This window comes from Physeter macrocephalus, chromosome 20 (assembly GCF_002837175.3).
Source record: "Physeter macrocephalus isolate SW-GA chromosome 20, ASM283717v5, whole genome shotgun sequence".
Lineage (NCBI taxonomy): Eukaryota > Metazoa > Chordata > Mammalia > Artiodactyla > Physeteridae > Physeter > Physeter macrocephalus.
In genome coordinates this window covers 58331632-58349260 of record NC_041233.1, presented here as the reverse complement: position 1 = coordinate 58349260, position 17629 = coordinate 58331632, and the positions used below count along the sequence as shown (strand labels likewise).

Genomic DNA, 17629 nt, shown 5'->3' with positions numbered 1-17629 from the left:
ACCCGGTTCCCCTGCATCGGCAGGCGGACGCGCAACCACTGCGCCACCAGGGAAGCCCCAGAGACTCCCTTCTTGATGGCAAGGATTCTGTCTCCCCACACGCTCTAACACAGAAGAGGCCACAGCATCCAGTAGGAACTTGTTAGAATTGCAAATTCTCAGGTCCACCTCAGACCTACTGAATCAAAAACTCTGGGACTGGGGCCCAGAAATCTGTGCTTTAATAAGCCCTCCAGGAAATGCAGATGCTTGCCAAAGTCTGAAACCACTGGAATAAGAGTTTGCTGAATAGATGACTGAATGATGACTGAAAGTACAAGTGCCATGAAAATGCATGGGATGACAATAATAATAATGGCCAGGTTCTTATAGCCTCAGCCACGGCAGTGGTAAACAGGACCCTCACTTCCGCACTGATGCAGACCCAGGAATGAACCCTGGCTTAACGTTACAAGAGACTGAAAGGACATGGGAGTAAGGGCGCTGGCCGAAGCTTAAGGTCTGTGTGTGCTTGCGTGTCTGTGTAAAGTGGGCTCTGTGTAGGTATGTGTGTGTGTGTTTGAGACAGTCCTCAGCACACAGGAAAATTCAGCTAAGTAGTGCGATGCAGGCTGGCAGAAATGGCATTTGCTTTTCCGTGAGGCCTTCCCCGTAGGCAACTATGGTTAAAGAGGTACTTTGACAAAAACCCTGCCAAGGATTTCCTGGCTGAGATTTTTTTCCTTCCAAAGGAAAGAGACAAAAAGAGTAATGCAAAGCCCATTACTTTCACATTTCAGGCAAAGTTCAGAGGCAATCAGAGGGAACAGGGTTCAAAGCGCAAAAAGCACAGTTCTGATGAGAACTGAAAGGGCTCATTCCTACGCTCGACCTCCCTCCTCTACACATCAGGCCGAGGCCAGGCCCCTAAGAAGGAGGAAAACCAAAGAATTCCGAGAGGGGCGGAACACTCACTGGGCATCTTCTGACCAAAAAGCCATTTCTGGCACAGACAAGAGGAAGTTTGGCTTTTACAGTCTCCGTCCCCCCAGAGCTTGGAAAGCATGGGCCAACTTGTACAGGGGTGAGTCTTTCCTCCTCGTCCAGACTCTGGTCTCCGTCTGGCCTTCTCCTTTCCCCGGCTGACCACAACTGGAGAGGTGATGAGCCACTGTGCAGCTCTTCCCCTGGCTTTCTTCAGGCCCTCGGGACGAAGTGCCTGGTTCCCAGACTGCCTGCCACCCTGCCACCTGGGTCTCCCTGTCCCAGCCGCCCCACCCCCAGCCCTGGCTTTGGTGACCCAATTCTGGTGGCTACTGAGTCTGCTCTGCCAACAGCCCAGGAGGCTCTGTCAATCTGAGATGGGGGCCATCAGCAACTCCATTCTTTCCGCAACTGATGCCGCTTGGGCCAGGCCCCAGAAAAACAAGCTGCAGCTCTGTGGCTTTTTGGCAGCCCAGCTTCAACTTTTGTTTTAACAAGGGGTGGGAGGGAGAATTTGAGCCCTGTGGTTATCTGCATTTTGAAACATTTAAACACAGACTGTCCACCTGCCTGGCACTTTGTGTTTCTCTAGTGAGTCCCTCAGCCCCAACCCTTCTAAAATAGCACCAACAACTCCAGGCCTGCCTTTGCTGCTGCTTATATAATACTTGCAGGACTGGTGGGGACATCTTGAACCCTGTTCTCTCCTTGGGGAGGAGTCTGCCCTTAACCACCCCTGAGCCCGTCCTCAAAAGGAAAGGACAAGAGTGAGGAGAGGTCCTGTTCGTAGGACCCACTCCCACTGGTTGCAAGATCCGTTTGCATTTAGAGGGAGAGGCTTCCCAGCCAAGAGTCTAATTTCCTTTCCATTTCAAACAAGAGCCCTTCTAGTTGCTTTCTGACCATATCACTGATGTGGGGGGAATGGGGAGATCAGAAAGGAGAAGAGGAAAAAGGGAAGAGATGGTGGTGATGGTAAGGGCATGGTGGACCAGCAAGCACAAAGTTTGTTTCCAAATGGAGGGAGTGATGGGGGCTTAGAATTCTCTGGGGAAACAGTCTACCATTTCCTCTAGCAACAGACAGTTATGAGAACCACTGCATGCTGGTCACCTGGCAACTCTCTGCCCTTAGGACCCTCCCATCCTCCCCTTCTTTGTCCAGCATCCTACAGTGGTTCATCTGAGTTCCAAGAAGATTAGAGTACAAAGGGCTTTAGTGAACTCTCCAAGCCTGGGTCACTCCCTGAAGACCACGGCAGTGTCACCACCCTTGTGCAACTCTGGAAGGTGCAAGCAGTCCTGGCTGCCACCAAGCAGTGGCAAGACGAGGACTGTCTCCACATGGCACTGAACTGACAGTAACAGGTTAGGTAGACTGGAGAAGCCTCTAGACACTTCAGTTTGTGATCTGGGGAAGGAAGAAAAGGGGCTGAACCTCTAGACACCTTCTCTCCAGGAGGGCTCTGTCGGCAAGGACCTAGGAAAAGATTATCCCTTTGAGAGGGACCCTCAGAAACAGAGGCAGCTCCTTGATGATCTCTGGGGAATTCTGGAAGCCCTGGTGCTTCTTACAAGAAGATGGCATTACAGCCATCCACAGAGAGCAGCCAGCATTCACAGCAGCTTGGCTGCTGCAAACCTCTCTTTGTAAAGATGGCGAGCCTGGGCACCTGGGCTGGCCCATGAGAGGATGTAAGTTGTTGTCACTGCTCGGCACACCCTGGAGAGGGCATCAAAGAGAACCCCATTCAGGGGCTTCCCTGGTGGCGCAGTGGTTGAGAGTCCGCCTGCCGATGCAGGGGATACGGGTTTGTGCCCCGGTCCGGGAAGATCCCACATGCCGCGGAGCGGCTGGGCCCGTGAGCCATGGACACTGAGCCCGCGCGTCCGGAGCCTGTGCTCCGCAACGGGAGAGGCCACAACAGTGAGAGGCCCGCGTACCGCAAAAAAAAAAAAAAAGAAAAAGAAAAAAAGAGAACCGCATTCAGGAGATTCTGCAGCAGACCTGCTAACCACGGCTTCTTAAGAAGGCTCAGACCATGTTCTCCGGCCTTTAGCGCATGGTGTCCGAAGAGCACCAGAGCTCTCCTCCTCTACAGAGAGATCGCTTCTAGAACCTAGAAGCAGATTCTGCTCACCAACACCACCACCAAGAGAATAAGAAAAGGGCTGACCAGCCTACGGTTTCCCAATGAGCAGAGGTGGTAACCGAGACCCTGGGATGCCAAGACATCCCCAGGCAAGGACTTACACCAGAGTTCATAGTAGTAGTTGCAGCACTGAGACTGTCCACAGCAGTGTCCTGTGTCACAGATGTAGCTTTGATTGTTGGTACCCACGCAGGTTTCCTTATCCTAAAAGAAATAAAAAAACACTGTAGCATATTAAATTATAGCTTTGAAACACTACTTTTCTTTTCATCCTCCTCTTACTGATCGCCTGCCCACCTTCCACCAAAACGGTTTGTACCAATGTTTATTGAAAGAAAAGAAAGAGAGAGAGAGAGAAAGAAAGAAACAGACAGAGAAAGGGAAGGAGGGAGGGAGGGAGGGAGAGAAAGAAAGAACCACACAACAACAGAAGATTTAAGAAAAATAATATGGTTTATTAATGGGGGAAGAGGATTCAGTACACAAAGCCAACTGGTAAAGAGCAGAGTTCTCCTCCTTGCTTTCTTTACATCTAAGCAGAAACACTCCACGTTCTGGTCCTAAACTCAGCCAGTAAGAAGGTGGTGATTCTCCTGTAATAGGCTGTATATTTTAAATAAATCCGGTTTCTCTGTGAAAGTTCCCAGAATAATGAAAGCGGCACGTATTCTAGGATTGGCATCTGGTCAGTCAGTCCATCTTCCCTTCAAAACACATATCTCCGAGGTTAATTACAGTGTGATTCAAAAGAAGGCTAAAAATCTTGCTACTAAAATTCTTTCAATCTTAAGAAAAGGGGTGACTTGCTCAGGTGACCTAGTCCAATTTCAATTTGCTAGATCTTTTTTTGCTTACCAAATGATCTCTTAATAATCTTGACTAGGTCTAGGATTCACACTGTCCCTTGTCAGGGACAGCTACAGAAAGGGCACCGCTGAGTAACCATCTAGCATTTTGCCAAATTCTATTCACAGCACTGGTGGATGGGGATGGAGGTGGAAAGGTTTTTTTTATATTTCGTAGTTAAGACATTAAATACCCCACCGGCTGACCTAAACTTCAGCCTCAAATGTCCTCTGGGTCACAATGCATATGATGAGACCTAGAAGATCTGGCTTTCAACATTTCTTTGTTCTAAAGAAGTAACACATGCAGTGACCGGACACGGTCTTTGCGCCAAGCACCGGGTTGGGTACGAGGGATACAACGATGAATAAGAAATTGTCCCTAACCTCAAGAGGCACAGAGCTAGGAAGGGAAAAAACCCTGCTCAGCAAAGAAACTAAAACCACAGTATTATATGTGCTGCTACTCAGGCTGACCCTGCCCACAGCGTACATCCGGGCGGACGTCTGCCAGTGGAAACTCAAGTCACAGGGTCGGTTCCTGTTCTCTGGGTCTTGCTTTATACTACGCTGTCTGTTTGGCCAAGGGTACAAACAAAGCACTCCAGTGACTGTCTACAGGGCTAGAGGCTGGGCACCTGAAGCCACGAGGACAAAAGAAAGGGCACGGCTACAACCCAGATCCCTGGCTCAGTGCGTAGTTCCACCACATCCTCAGGTGTTTCCTGGTCTTTAAGAGTCTTACACCCTGGTGTAAAGGGGTTTAGGAAGAAGGAAACATGGGAAAGGCATTTGTCGACTCTGACAATGAGGGTTTCACAATAGTACTGCAAACAGAGTTCTTCCTCTCTTCGCCTTCCTGTGTCCACCATAAGTAAAATGGCACACCTAGCAGGTGGCTGTCCAGTGGGATGTCTCCTCTGAGGCCTGACGCATGTGGAGAAAGCAGATCTGTGTTCGTTGCTTTTGCTAGAACACACCCTCTCCCTCTTGACTTCAGAGCAAAACACTGCTTTCCTAAGGACATCAAAATGTTTCTCCCAAGTTTACCAGGCCCTGAAATGCCATTCTTCTGGCCTGGCTCACAAGAGCACAGTTCAAACTGTCCACATAGTTTCTAAAAGAGGCCGTGCTGCCTACACTCTGACACACGAAAGAATCCAGGGACACTTCTGCCTCAAGAAAATTCACCAGATGAGGTCCAGGCTCGGAACACAGGGCGGCCAACTGGTCCTCCGTGAGGCATGAAATGGAACGTGTCTGAAATCTAAACAAGTGGCATCCTCATGACCTACTGGTGTCAGCTTTTCTCTTGGCTCTCCCATCCCCCGAGGCAGGAAGCCCAGTAAACAGAACCCCACTCTTTTTCCCTGCTCTGCCTCTACTTTCCCAGGGACAGCAGACTGTGGCAGCATCATTTAACTCAGTTCCTCAAATACTTTTTACCCAGTGTATCTCATCCCTTGCTTTCCTCCCCCCAAACAGAGTCCCCAAGTTGCCTGAGATGATCTTGGTTATGGGAACTGTCATTTTCTTCTGCAGAGGGAAGGAAAGCAGGTAGGCAGTTAAAGAAGACAAGATGTGGGTTCATGGACCTTTAGCAAGGAAGACATGAAGGATGAAGAAGGTAGCGAGATGTGAGTGTCATGAGCTCCTCCAGAGAAAAGAGACCTTCTGGTATGAAAGGAAAATCCAGAAGCCTTGTGTTTGGCCCTAGCTCTGCCTTTACAGAGGAACCGCACTCTGGACAAGTTACTCAATGGCCCTAGAGCTGGTTAAGATGCTCACTCATGTCTCCTTAAACCCAAAGGGTTTATTAGCCTACCCACCTCCCATTCCCTTTGACAGCAGCCTCGAGCCAATGCAAGAGCTCCTGTAACCTATGCCTCCTCTCAGTCAAAGCAAAGAACAGAGGTGTGCAAATGCTGCTTGATGCTCTTCCACCATTCCCTGTAGGAGGAAGTCACCCAGAGGACTTGCAAGGATCTCCAGGCAGCTCAAGATACAAATGGTAAAGATTCCGTCAGATCTGGGTTCAAAGCCCAGTTCTCACACTATGCTTATTAGTGTAACTTGGGTAAATGACTTAACTTCTCTGAGCTCTCAATATCAACGTTATTCTATGAGCCATTATTGCTGGGCATGAAAGACCATTCAATAAACAGCACTCTGCGTTCACTTAGAACTATTTCTCAGAAGAGTAAAGTTCACTGGCAATGTGGGCTGCTCCAGACACATGAAGAATAGAAAAAGGAACTAGAGAGAATGCAATGGAAAGTTCAAATATGAAAAATTCTCAGCACTCTTTATGAGCACCCTTTGCTCTTCTTCCAAGCATCTCCAAGCACTACACACATATTATGTTTTTCAGGCCTAGTCTTGAAGAGTGGGAAGTTAATATCCCACCCCAACCCCCCTTCTCAAGAGTGAACGAGAGACTATATCGTGCCCTCCCTATGGGCAGGAGCTCTGTCTCCTTAATCACCCTCCCCAACCCCAAGAATGAGCACAGTGCTTGGCACACAAAGGTTTGCTGAATGAAACAATGGCTATGCAGCCTCCGTGAAGGCAGAATGAGCTGGGGTGAATAATACGGCTAGTGTATACTGAGTACCTGCTATGTGCCAGGCACTGTTCTAAATGTCTTACAAGTCTTCCTTCATCTAAACTTGAAAGCACCACTATGAAGAGGGTAGTATAAGAGAATTGAGGTCAACAGAGGCTAAGTCACTTGCTGGAGGCCACACAGCTAGGAAGCAGTCCAATCTAATTCATCTGACTCCAGAGCTTTTAACTATTAAGCTACAGCCTCCTTGGTTTAAGTTATACTTCTTCACTTGCTTTTTACACTTCAGATGCTTAAATAAATCCACTTAAAAGCCCCAAACCAAACAAAAACAACATTTCGTCTTTGAGGGAAAAGATAAAGGCCCTGCCCTTGTGGAGCTCTTTGACTTTGGTAACATCTACTTGGCAGTGAGGAGGGGCAACATGCTTGGGCTTCCTCTCTTCTTTGTTTGAAAGGTCATTATTTTCACATACTGATTTTCTGAAAAGCAGAATGGTGTTTGTCCCATTGGGGAACACAGGGCCTTCACTCCTTCCTTCAACATTTACTGAGTACCTACCCTGCACCAGCACTGAACTAGTGGTGGGGAACACAATGGGCACATAAAAGGCCAAAGCAGTCATGCTCTTTACCCTCATGGAGCTTAAAGTCTAATGAAAGATGATAAAGTAATCATACAGATAAAACTGTAGGAATGAAAAATACGTGATTTGGTGAAAGCTTACAATAATTAAGAACTAGGAACTAGTCAAGGAGGTCCAGATAGCTGTGAGGAGGGTAAGCTTGAACTGAGATTGCCAGGATGGTTAGAAAGTTAGTAACTAGGGAAGAGGGGTGGGAAGAACATTCCAGGCAAAGGAAATGGTACAAGCAAAGCCCTTTAGCTACGAAATGGTTGAACAAGTAGGTAAGGCAGTTAGGTAAGCAGGCACAAGATGAGATTTGCATTTTAAAGATACTTTTCCCCGGGCAATGTTTTCATTTGCACAAACTCCTGGCCCAGATATGCTAGAAACGTAGACCTGTCATAAAGAAACTTTGGGTGAATAACACATGCTCTTATGCTGAGGTCTTTCACCTCAGAATGACTGTGATGATGACCATCAAGATCCTCATTTGTTAAACGTGTGCCTTCAGCTCTGGTACCGCAGTGACCAGCTCCAAGAAACGGGGCACATATGGTCACCAAACAAAAGGCACAGGTGTGAAGAAGCAGGAAGCAAGACCAACACTGCCCTGGAACGAACATTATTTACAGTGGAAGAGGATGAATAGTATGCCTTTTGCACATACGCAAAAAGTTACCTCATCTCTTTGGCGGCAGCATAAACTATGGGACTAACATCATTTTCCTTAAGAGCTTCAATGTCTTAGAGTTGCTATTCTTAGCTGAGCCACTGTAAAGGTCAATTTAATCAGCGTTAAGAACTTTCAAAGTGCCAGCATAAAAAGAGACACTGGGCAGTAATGGTTCCCCCGGCATGGTTTTAATTTGCCAATTTATGGGGCTGGAAAACTCTGCTAGCAACTGGCAACAGCACCTTCATGCCCTTAGGAAAGCGCTGAAGTTTTAAAGTTTAAAAGTGAAAAATAGGAAAATTGAAATCCTTCACAGGATGTTAAAGCACAGATGCTAAATCTCTTGGCTGCTGGATATGAATGAATTTGGAGCACCATCTCTGGCCTTCTCTACAGGGGGAATGGTTCCTAATGGAAACATCCATTTCTACAAATCAAATAACAAATATGTATTGATAGCCCTTCCCCACGTCCCAGGCACTGTGTTGGATGCTACAGCTACCACGTTGAGCAAGAGATTCTAGAGGAAAAGATCCTGCTTCTAGCGATGTAGCTGGGTAAGTAACTTTAAAAATATAATAATATTCTTTTGGGACTCCCCTGGCGGTCCAGTGGCTAAGACTTCGCCTTCTAATGCAGGGGGTGCGGATTCGATCCCTGGTCGGGGAGCTAAGATCCCACATGCCTCGCAGCCAAAAAACCAAAACGTAAAACAGAAGCAATATTATAACAAATTCAATAAAGAATTTATTGAAATATATATATATTCTTTTAATTACACAGCTGAGCTTGCAATAAAGCAAGGAAGAGCCCTCGGGCCAAAAATGTTGGGGGTGGGGAACTAGAAACTACAGTGTTAAATGAGATCTGGCCTTCCCAGTTGCCGTGGAAAGAAGGGCTGTTTGTTTTCTTGGGTCCACCTAAAACAGGGAATTGGAACTGAGTCCCAATATAAAGTGAAGACCCTCAAAGAGACAGAGCAGACTAGAAAAAAATTAGCCCTTTGGCACACAGTGACAATAAGAAAGGTCTGAATTGAGAGGGAAAAAGTATCTCTTCTAATAATCTGTAACCATCAGCTTTTCCGCAAGCTAATTTGAGATCTGAATTGTGCTACTACATAGTCTGAGAATCCCCAAGCCAAAATTTTAACACAAAAAGTAGTCCCAGGACTTCCCTGGTGGTGCAGTGGTTCAGAGTCCGCCTGCCAGTGCAGGGGACATGGGTTCAATCCCTGGTCCGAGAAGATTCCCACATGCCACAGAGCAACTAATCCGGTGCGCCGCAACTACTGAGCTTGCACTCTACAGCCCGTGAGCCACAACTACTGAGCCCTCATGCCACAACTACTGAAGCCCATGTGCCTAGAGCCTGTGTTCTGCAACAACAGAAGCCACTGCAACGAGAAGCAAGCTCACCACAACAGAGTAGCTGAGTAGCCCCCACTCGCCACAACTAGAGAAAAGGCATGAGCAGCAATGAAGACCCAATGCAGCCAAAAAAAAAAAGTAGTCCCAGAATGGGACATCTGGTAGAAGAAATGTAAAACTCTAAAGAGACCTACCCTCAATCAGGGCATGAAAGATGCCCACAGATAAAGCTCTGTTGAAGATGAGCTCACACAAAATATGAAAACTTACGTAAAAATAATCCATCACAAACAAGATGTGGGAAATTCAACAAATAGGTGGATAAGACTCTCCAAAAAAAACTTATAGAATGATCAGATAAACTGTAATACATATACATGTTTCAAATGATTAAAGCCAAAAAGAAAAACATGAGAAAAGAACATACTAAAAAAGAGACAGTGACCAAATGGATTTCAGGCAAAAATAAAACTTGTGGAAAAAATAGTTATTAAAATTAAAAACTCAACAGGTGGGTTACACAGAGATTAGACCATGTTAAAGAGAGAATTAGTGAACTGGAAAGCAGATCTGAGAAAATTACGCAGCAACCAGCTTCTACCAATTAAGAGAAAACATAGAAATGGAAAATGAGAAATAAGAAGCTCAAGAAGGAAAGAGGAAGATGGAGGAGAGTCAATATTTAAAGAGATAACTGAAAAATTTCCAGAACTGATTAAAGATAGGGAATTTTCAGACAATAATAAACTCACACCTGGGCACATTGTTTGAAACTGGAGAACAACAAAGACAAAAAGATCTTAAATACGTTCCAGTGGGCGAAGACTGAAAATTAACAAGTGAAATTAGAATTTAACGTAGTAATAAGCTTCACAAGGATAATAAAACAGGATAATAGGACAAAGGGCTTTACATGGGGCAGTCAGGAAAGGCCTCCCTGAGAGGGTGATGTCTGAGTTGTGCCCCGAATGATGAGAAGGAGACAGCAGACCTGTGGGAACAGTGTTCCAGGCAGAGGGAATGTCAAGTGTATGCAAAGACACCAATGCAGGAATGAACCTGGTGCGCTCTAGGAAAAGAAAGAAGGCTAGTGTGGCTGAGTACAGTGAATGTAAGAAAGAATAATGTGAAAGGAAGAACTGAGAATTCAGAAAGAGGCCATACCTCATATGCCTTGTACAACAGGCAAGCAACTTTAACTCAGAATCAGCTATTTTTGTTCTATCCTAGATAGAATCTTTAAATTCTGAAAATGCAACACTTGCAGGTCCAGATCCTTAGAAAATGATTTGTAGGTGGTCAAAAAATATACTCTTAAAAGTTTTGTGGATTTACCTCTATTTTTACAATAATAAAGTTAAAGTCACTTTTCCCCTACTAACGATTTTAAGGCTGTTTGAAGAGCTGCAGGAAGTAAGTATAATTGTTCAAGGGTGCACATTTTTGGGGGGCGCACTGGGTGGTATGCGAGATCTTAGTTCCCCAACCAGGGATCGAACCCATACCCACTGCAGTGGAAGCACAGAGTCTTGATCACTGGACTGCCATGGAAGTCCCAAGGGTACACATCTTGAAATGTGAGAGGACATTACAGAAGAGTTGGGGATGAAGGAAAGTAAACTGAGGCAGAGGGATGATTCCACAGGAGTCCTGGCCCATTGTTTCCTAGGTGTTATTCTAATCTCCCTTTCTTTGATGGTAGGGATTGTCACATTCTACTTTTGCATCCCTCCCAGTATATACTACACATGACAAACACTCCTTTAAGCTTTACTAGCTAAAGGAGCCCAGTTTCTTCCTTTCTGATAAAGGGCAAGCCCCTGCTAAGAAGTGAACCAAGATTCTGCTTTGTATGCAATCAGATACTAGGAAAGAATTTTTATGCCGTTTTGTTGGGTTCAATAATTTTCCGAAAGGACAAATAGCCTCGGCATGTCCCCCTAACCAAGCCAATAAATCCAGTCTGGTAAGATTCAGGCTCACCCCTCAGATTTGATAGTGTACTTTACCCCTTAAGGGCTCTAGGCTCCAGCTCCCTGGGCTCAGGAGCACCCAGTCTCCCATCCTCTAGCTGCAAAGTACTTTAAAGGGTAAAGCCAAAACCTGGAACTAGTGACACACTTGAGAAAAGCCTAGAACCAATGGGGGGAGCTGCTGCTTCAAGAATTGGCTGCAGTGTGTGCTGCTGAAGGGGAGTCCCTGGGACCCCTGCTATAGGAGGGACTTAGTCCCTTTACCTCAACCTGTGAGGGTCCCCTGGAACAATTCTCTCTGGGGACTCCAGAAGACTGACACTCTAAGAATCCGAGGAAGAGCAACACAGTGAATCAGAACAAATCAGGGCATCTCACAAATGAGTGAATTTGCCCTCAAGTGGCAATGAACACATTTAGACAACAAAGGCAACAAAACAGAGATGCATTTCCCAAAGTACGGTCCATAGGCCCCAAATCACCTGGGGTATTTGTTAAGAATGTAGATTGAGAACCTCTGGGGGCAGAGACTGAAGAATTGCAATTTATTACATACTCCCCTGGTTATGCTCACATATATTCAAATTTGAGAACCACTGCCCTAGATTTATAACAAACATACAATATAGGGAGGATGGGAGGGAGATGCAAAAGGGAGGAGATATGGGGATATACGTATATGTATAGCTGATTCACTTTGTTATAAAGCAGAAACTAACATACCATTGTAAAGCAATTATACTCCAATAAAGATGTTAAAAAAATACAATATACACAGTTCTTGCCCTCCAGAAGTGGAATAGTCTTATATTCTATTTCTATAATCTTGAACACATCCCAACACAGTTACCCGGAAGAACTGCCACTTAGAATCAAGGCACATAAAATTATTTATACTCTCTCTGCCTCATTCCATAAAAAAATACAAATAACAGATCATAAACTTAAATTTTTAAAAATGTGACACGTTAGTTATGTACGCTCCTATCCATACCAGTACTGCTACAGCCAAAGCTGCACTGCAACTGGATCCTCATTAAATAGCCCCCAAACAGAGCAGCTGGCAAAGAAATTAAAACCCATTTCCTGTGTTGCTATTAGGAACCTGAGTAACAAACTCAGAAAAAGCCACTTGATCGTGGTAGGAAAATCCCAGAGCAAAGATCGGAAGTTGCAACATATCCCATGGTTTTATTAAAGGCTACTTGTCGACATCCCAGTGCATGCAGGCCTGCGGGACCTGGCCGGCTGCAGGGCCTCAGGACATTGGGTTAACCTGCCTCTCTTTCACCCCTGGACACTTACAAGGAAAAACAGTTCTACCTTGAGGTATCACGGCAATCCCTCATCACTGACTTCTTCCGCCACAGAATAAATGCACTGAGAAGTATGGCATCTTCAGCAAGGGATGGTGCAGGGAGCCAAGGGATAAAACAGCAGTAGCATGCAACAGAGCAGGTGGCACTTGAGCAGAGCAGGAGGGCAATTCTGCTATTTTGTCTCCACAGTTGGTCATGAGGGCAAGTCCCTCCCTTCGCGTTAGCTTTATCACTGCTCCTCCTGCTTGAGAGCAGGGATTGCAAACTGCTGGCCTGTAAGCCACAATGGGCCCACTAATGAGTTCTAAGCCCACACGGTACCTTTTTAAAATTTTTTTTACAACCTTTTAAAAAAATGGAATTAACTGTCAACATCTTAAAATGAGAAGGATTCACAGAGAAATTCAGATTTCCAGCTTCTGAAAATCCAGGGCCCACATTCCCTCGGGGCCCTATTAGGCAGGGCCACAGACGTGGCTCCACTGCAGCCTCCCTGAAATCCCTCCTGGCCAGTAACCCCATCTGCTTGACTCAGGTGTGTCACTGCCTGGCCCCTGTGGGCATCTGATTCGCTCCTCCTGCTCTCAAGTTCAGTAATACTCCGTTCATCCCCTCACCCTGAGGTTAAGGCCTACTGCAGAGGGCCAAATATAAATGGCAGACATCTGAACTCTCTACACTGAGGCTCCAGCAACATCTTACACACGCCGTATAAAATAGGTACCTAGACAAAAAGGAGGGCCCCTCTTCACTGGATGAGGAGAATACCTCTAGCGAATCAGGAAAACCTACGGCCACAACACTCAGGAAATACGACAGAGAACCAAGTTCTGCCCAGTGCCTGTGTTTATCGAGCATTTGGCTAGGCATTCTTACCCATGTTATTTATTCCTCTCTTTTTACAGGAAACCAGGAAACTGAGGTTCAGAGTGATTACTCAGCTAGATCATGTTTTCTGGATCTAAAGCCCAAATTTTAGCGGAAAGAACAGGATGCTTAGGGGTTATCCTAACTTTCATGATAGATGCTGACAGGTACAAAAATGACAGATAAGATATGGACTTTGCCTTTGAGGAACTTTGTAATTACTAAACTGTTAGGTTAAAAAAAAAGTTTATGTCTCAGTTCTTGTTGCAGAAAACCTTCCTGAAATATTCAGGTTCATTCTGTGCCTTAATTAATAAGTATAGTCTAATCAACAGAATTCATTCTTTCTTTCTTTTTAACAATTTACAATGTGGCAAAGCCTCAGGGTCATAGTTTGGAGCAATGATGGTATATACACAACACACACATATATCTAATTAGTTTATATAATACACATTTATATAGGACTCTCAAGCTTTTCAAACTTCAACAGCCAGCCTCAAATTTGAGCCTGCCAGCCAGCACCCTACAAGAGATCAGAAGTGCTACCACCCTCATCTTAAGGATAAGAAACTGACACTTAGCCTAAGGCTGCAGATGACAGAATCAGGACTGTCAAAACCCTGGTCTTCTGACTTTTGGTTCAGTATTCTTTCTATGACTGGGTTCCAGCTCATCAAAGTCTTTGTTATATCCTGAAAATGGCTCTTGATCAAATAAAATAATCACTTCTTTGCCTACAAAGAGGTACAGTTTTCAAAGGGATCTGAAATATTGAAGGTACAGGTTAAGTTGCTGCTGTTGTGCTTTAAAAGAGATTAACCACAGTTTCACTGGACGGTGAAGAACGTGGGGTGTCTCAGAGACCTTCCTCACTTTAAGCAAAGTTCTAAATTTAACCTCGTTTTTTTTTCTCAGCAGTTCCATCCCACTGCAGCAGGCTTTTGTTGGGAGCAAAAGAAATAATAACAGGACTTGCCTTGTGTGCTTGCCTGTCTAGAGACTAGTACCAAAGATTTATTGCCGGTAAAAAGTTCCACGCTGTTCAAGGAAACCATTTGCTTCTACCTCAACAAAGGGTTACATTAAAAACGGTCTCCCTGAGAACAGACACAAGATTTTAAAACATCTTCGGATCCAGACGCTCTCTCCAAAAGACTGGAATAACTTTAAAGAACTTTCTGAATTTTAAGACCTTACACCTTAAAATTAAAAGAGAGGCCACATGATTTAGAAGAGGGGGAATTTAGTATCCCCCTTTTCTATACGTTATCGGAAATAGATTACAATAAACCCAGGCCACAGCAACAGGGACCGGGCTTGGAATATGGCCTGTTATTAAAATAACTGTAGCCTAATTGTTCTTTAAGCTGTATAAAGTTATTTGAGCACTTCTGAGATCCTCCCTTCTGGGGGGTGATAATCCAGATTTTTCAGAGCAAGAGATAAAATGTCAGTTCCAGAAGGGCTTGATCTTATCTACTGGCCATAAAAAATTAACTTTATACTTGTCCTTGACAAGGCATAGTTCCTGCTGATTAGGGGCAACCAAGATGTCAAGATTCTACATCTCTGGACAAAAAGTACCTATTGCTTAGAAAGCAGCAGGGAAAAGTACGCCCATTTCCCCTTTATTAAAACATGTCAGTCCACCCTTCCTGAGGCCTGTGGCTTGTGACTGCCTCCTGAGCAGAGTGCCATGCACTAGGCAGCAGTAGTTTTCAGGCCAGAGTGTCTCCACCCTGGCATGACAGTCGGCCCTTGGTATCCACAGGGTCATTCCCAGGCCGGCTGAATCACAGATGCGGAAGCCACAGATGAAGCAGGGCCAAGTGGACTTAGTCATTTTACATAAGAGACTTGAACATCCTCGGGTTTTGCTATCCGTGGAGCTTGTGGAACCAAACCCCTGTGAATACTGAGGGACAACTGTATTCACATTTGAAGCCAAATAATTATTTGTCATAGGGAGTGTCCTGTGCTTTGTAGGAGGTTTAGCAGCATCCCTGGCCTCTACTCACTAGATGCCAGTAGCAACACCCCACCCGACCCCCTAGATGTGACAACCAACAATGTCCAAACATTGCCAAATGTCCTTTGGGGAGGGAGGCAAAATTGCCTTCAGTTTCGAACAACCATTCCAGCCAAACTGAACCACACAACTTAGCGCAGAATTGTGTTCCACCCAGTCTTGTCACCTGATTGTCCCCTGGGCTCCCCAACCACTCTGTAAATTCCCTGAGCCAAGGATGAAGTCAATCTCATAAATGAACCTACCCTAGCAAAGGATCAGACACGCAAAAACCTTCAGAAAGTACTAATCCTGGTGACTGACGGTCAAGTAACCCCAAAGGCTAGTCCTCCTGCATGCTCCTTGTGACTCTTCACTACGCCGTACAAGCAGCAACATGAAGGGATCCTCCAAGAGTTAGGCCAGGGCTGTGGCGATGTGATTTCACATGATGACTGCGGGACCTACCAAAAGCTCTCTGGCCATGATAGGTTTACAGTAACCCAGCACAATCTGAGCCTGGCCCATCAACCCAGAACTTTACTCCTGAGGCAGGGGAGTGATTGCACATTCTATTTTTGTTGGCAGCCTGTCCCAGCCTATCCTGGGCCTCCCCACCACACTCCAGAGCCACACCCCGAGGAGTGGGAGGTCACAGGTATTCACACCACTGCCTGGGGGTAACCAGGGATTTCCAAACCCTTGAAGAAAACCACAGGATAGGCTGGACAGTATTTGAAACCAAGAATGAGACCATGAAGAAATGGACAAATTCTTAGAAATGCACAACCTTCCAAGACTGAACCAGGAAGAAATAGAAAATATGAACAGACCAATCACAAGCACTGAAATTAAAACTGTGATTAAAAGTCTTCCAAAAAACAAAAGCCCAGGACCAGATGGCTTCACAGGTGAATTCTATCAAACATTTAGAGAAGAGCTAACACCTATCCTTCTCAAACTCTTCCAAAAGATAGCAGAGGGAGGAACACTCCCAAACTCATTCTATGAGGCCACCATCACCCTGATACCAAAACCAGACAAAGAGGTCTTAAAGAAAGAAAACTACAGGCCAATATCACTGATGAACATAGATGCAAAAATCCTCAACAAAATACTAGCAAAGAAAATCAAATAGCACATTAAAAGGATCATACACCATGATCAAGTGGGGTTTATTCCAGGAATGCAAGGATTCTTCAATATACGCAAATCAATCAACGTGATACACCATATTAACAAACTGAAGGAGAAAAACCATATGATCATCTCAATAGATGCAGAGAAAGCTTTCGACAAAATTCAACACCCATTTATGATAAAAAACCCTCCAAAAAGTAGGCACAGAGGGAACTCACCTCAACATAATAAAGGCCACAGATGACAAACCCACAGCCAACATCGTCCTCAATGGTGAAAAACTGAAACCATTTCCACTAAGATCAGGAACAAGACAAGGTTGCCCACTCTCACCACAATTATTCAACATAGTTTTGGAAGTTTTAGCCACAGCAATCAGAGAAGAAAAAGAAATAAAAGGAATCCAAATCAGAAAAAAAGTAAAGCTGTCACGGTTTGAAGTAAAGCTGTCACTGTTTGCAGATGACATGAAGTATCATGTCATCATTTAGAGAATCCTAAAGATGCTACCAGAAAACTACTAGAGCTAATCAATGAATTTGGTAAAATAGCAGGATACAAAATTAATGCACAGAAACCTCTTGCCCTCCTATACACTAATGATGAAAAATCTGAACGTGAAATTAAGAAAACACTCCCATTTACCATTGCAACAAAAAGAATAAAATACCTAGGAATAAACCTACCTAAGGAGACAAACGACCTGTATGCAGAAAATCATAAGACACTGATGAAAGAAATTAAAGATGACACAAACAGATAGAGAGATATACCATGTTCTTGGAGTGGAAGAATCAACATTGTGAAAATGACTATACTACCCAAAGCAACCTACAGATTCAATGCAATCCCTATCAAACTACCACTGGCATTTTTCACAGAACTAGAACAAAAAATTTCACAATTTGTATGGCAACATGATAGACCCCAAATAGCCAAAGCAATCTTGAGAAAGAAAAACGGAGCTGGAGGAATCAGGCTCCTGGACTTCAGACTATACTACAAAACTACAGTAATCAAGACAGTATGGTACTGGCACAAAAACAGAAATATAGATCAATGGAACAGGATAGAAAGCCCAGAGATAAACCCATGCACATATGGTCACCTTATCTTTGATA

The 17629-nt window shown here is 44.8% G+C and overlaps 1 protein-coding gene across 11 annotated transcripts in view; it reads right to left on the bottom strand.

Moving 5' to 3' along the window:
- The window catches only part of WBP1L (WW domain binding protein 1 like), a 110662-nt gene that overhangs the window by 54627 nt on the left and 38406 nt on the right, over window positions 1-17629 (bottom strand). For all 11 annotated transcript variants that reach the window (XR_003677542.2, XR_008616166.1, XR_003677543.2 and 8 more), the window contains one exon: window positions 3217-3319. Coding sequence is in view for 6 of the 11 variants with exons in the window: in XM_007126895.4 (XP_007126957.1) it covers window positions 3217-3319 (103 nt within the window). In the remaining 5 variants the exon portion in view is untranslated. The remainder of the gene's footprint in view (window positions 1-3216; window positions 3320-17629) is intronic.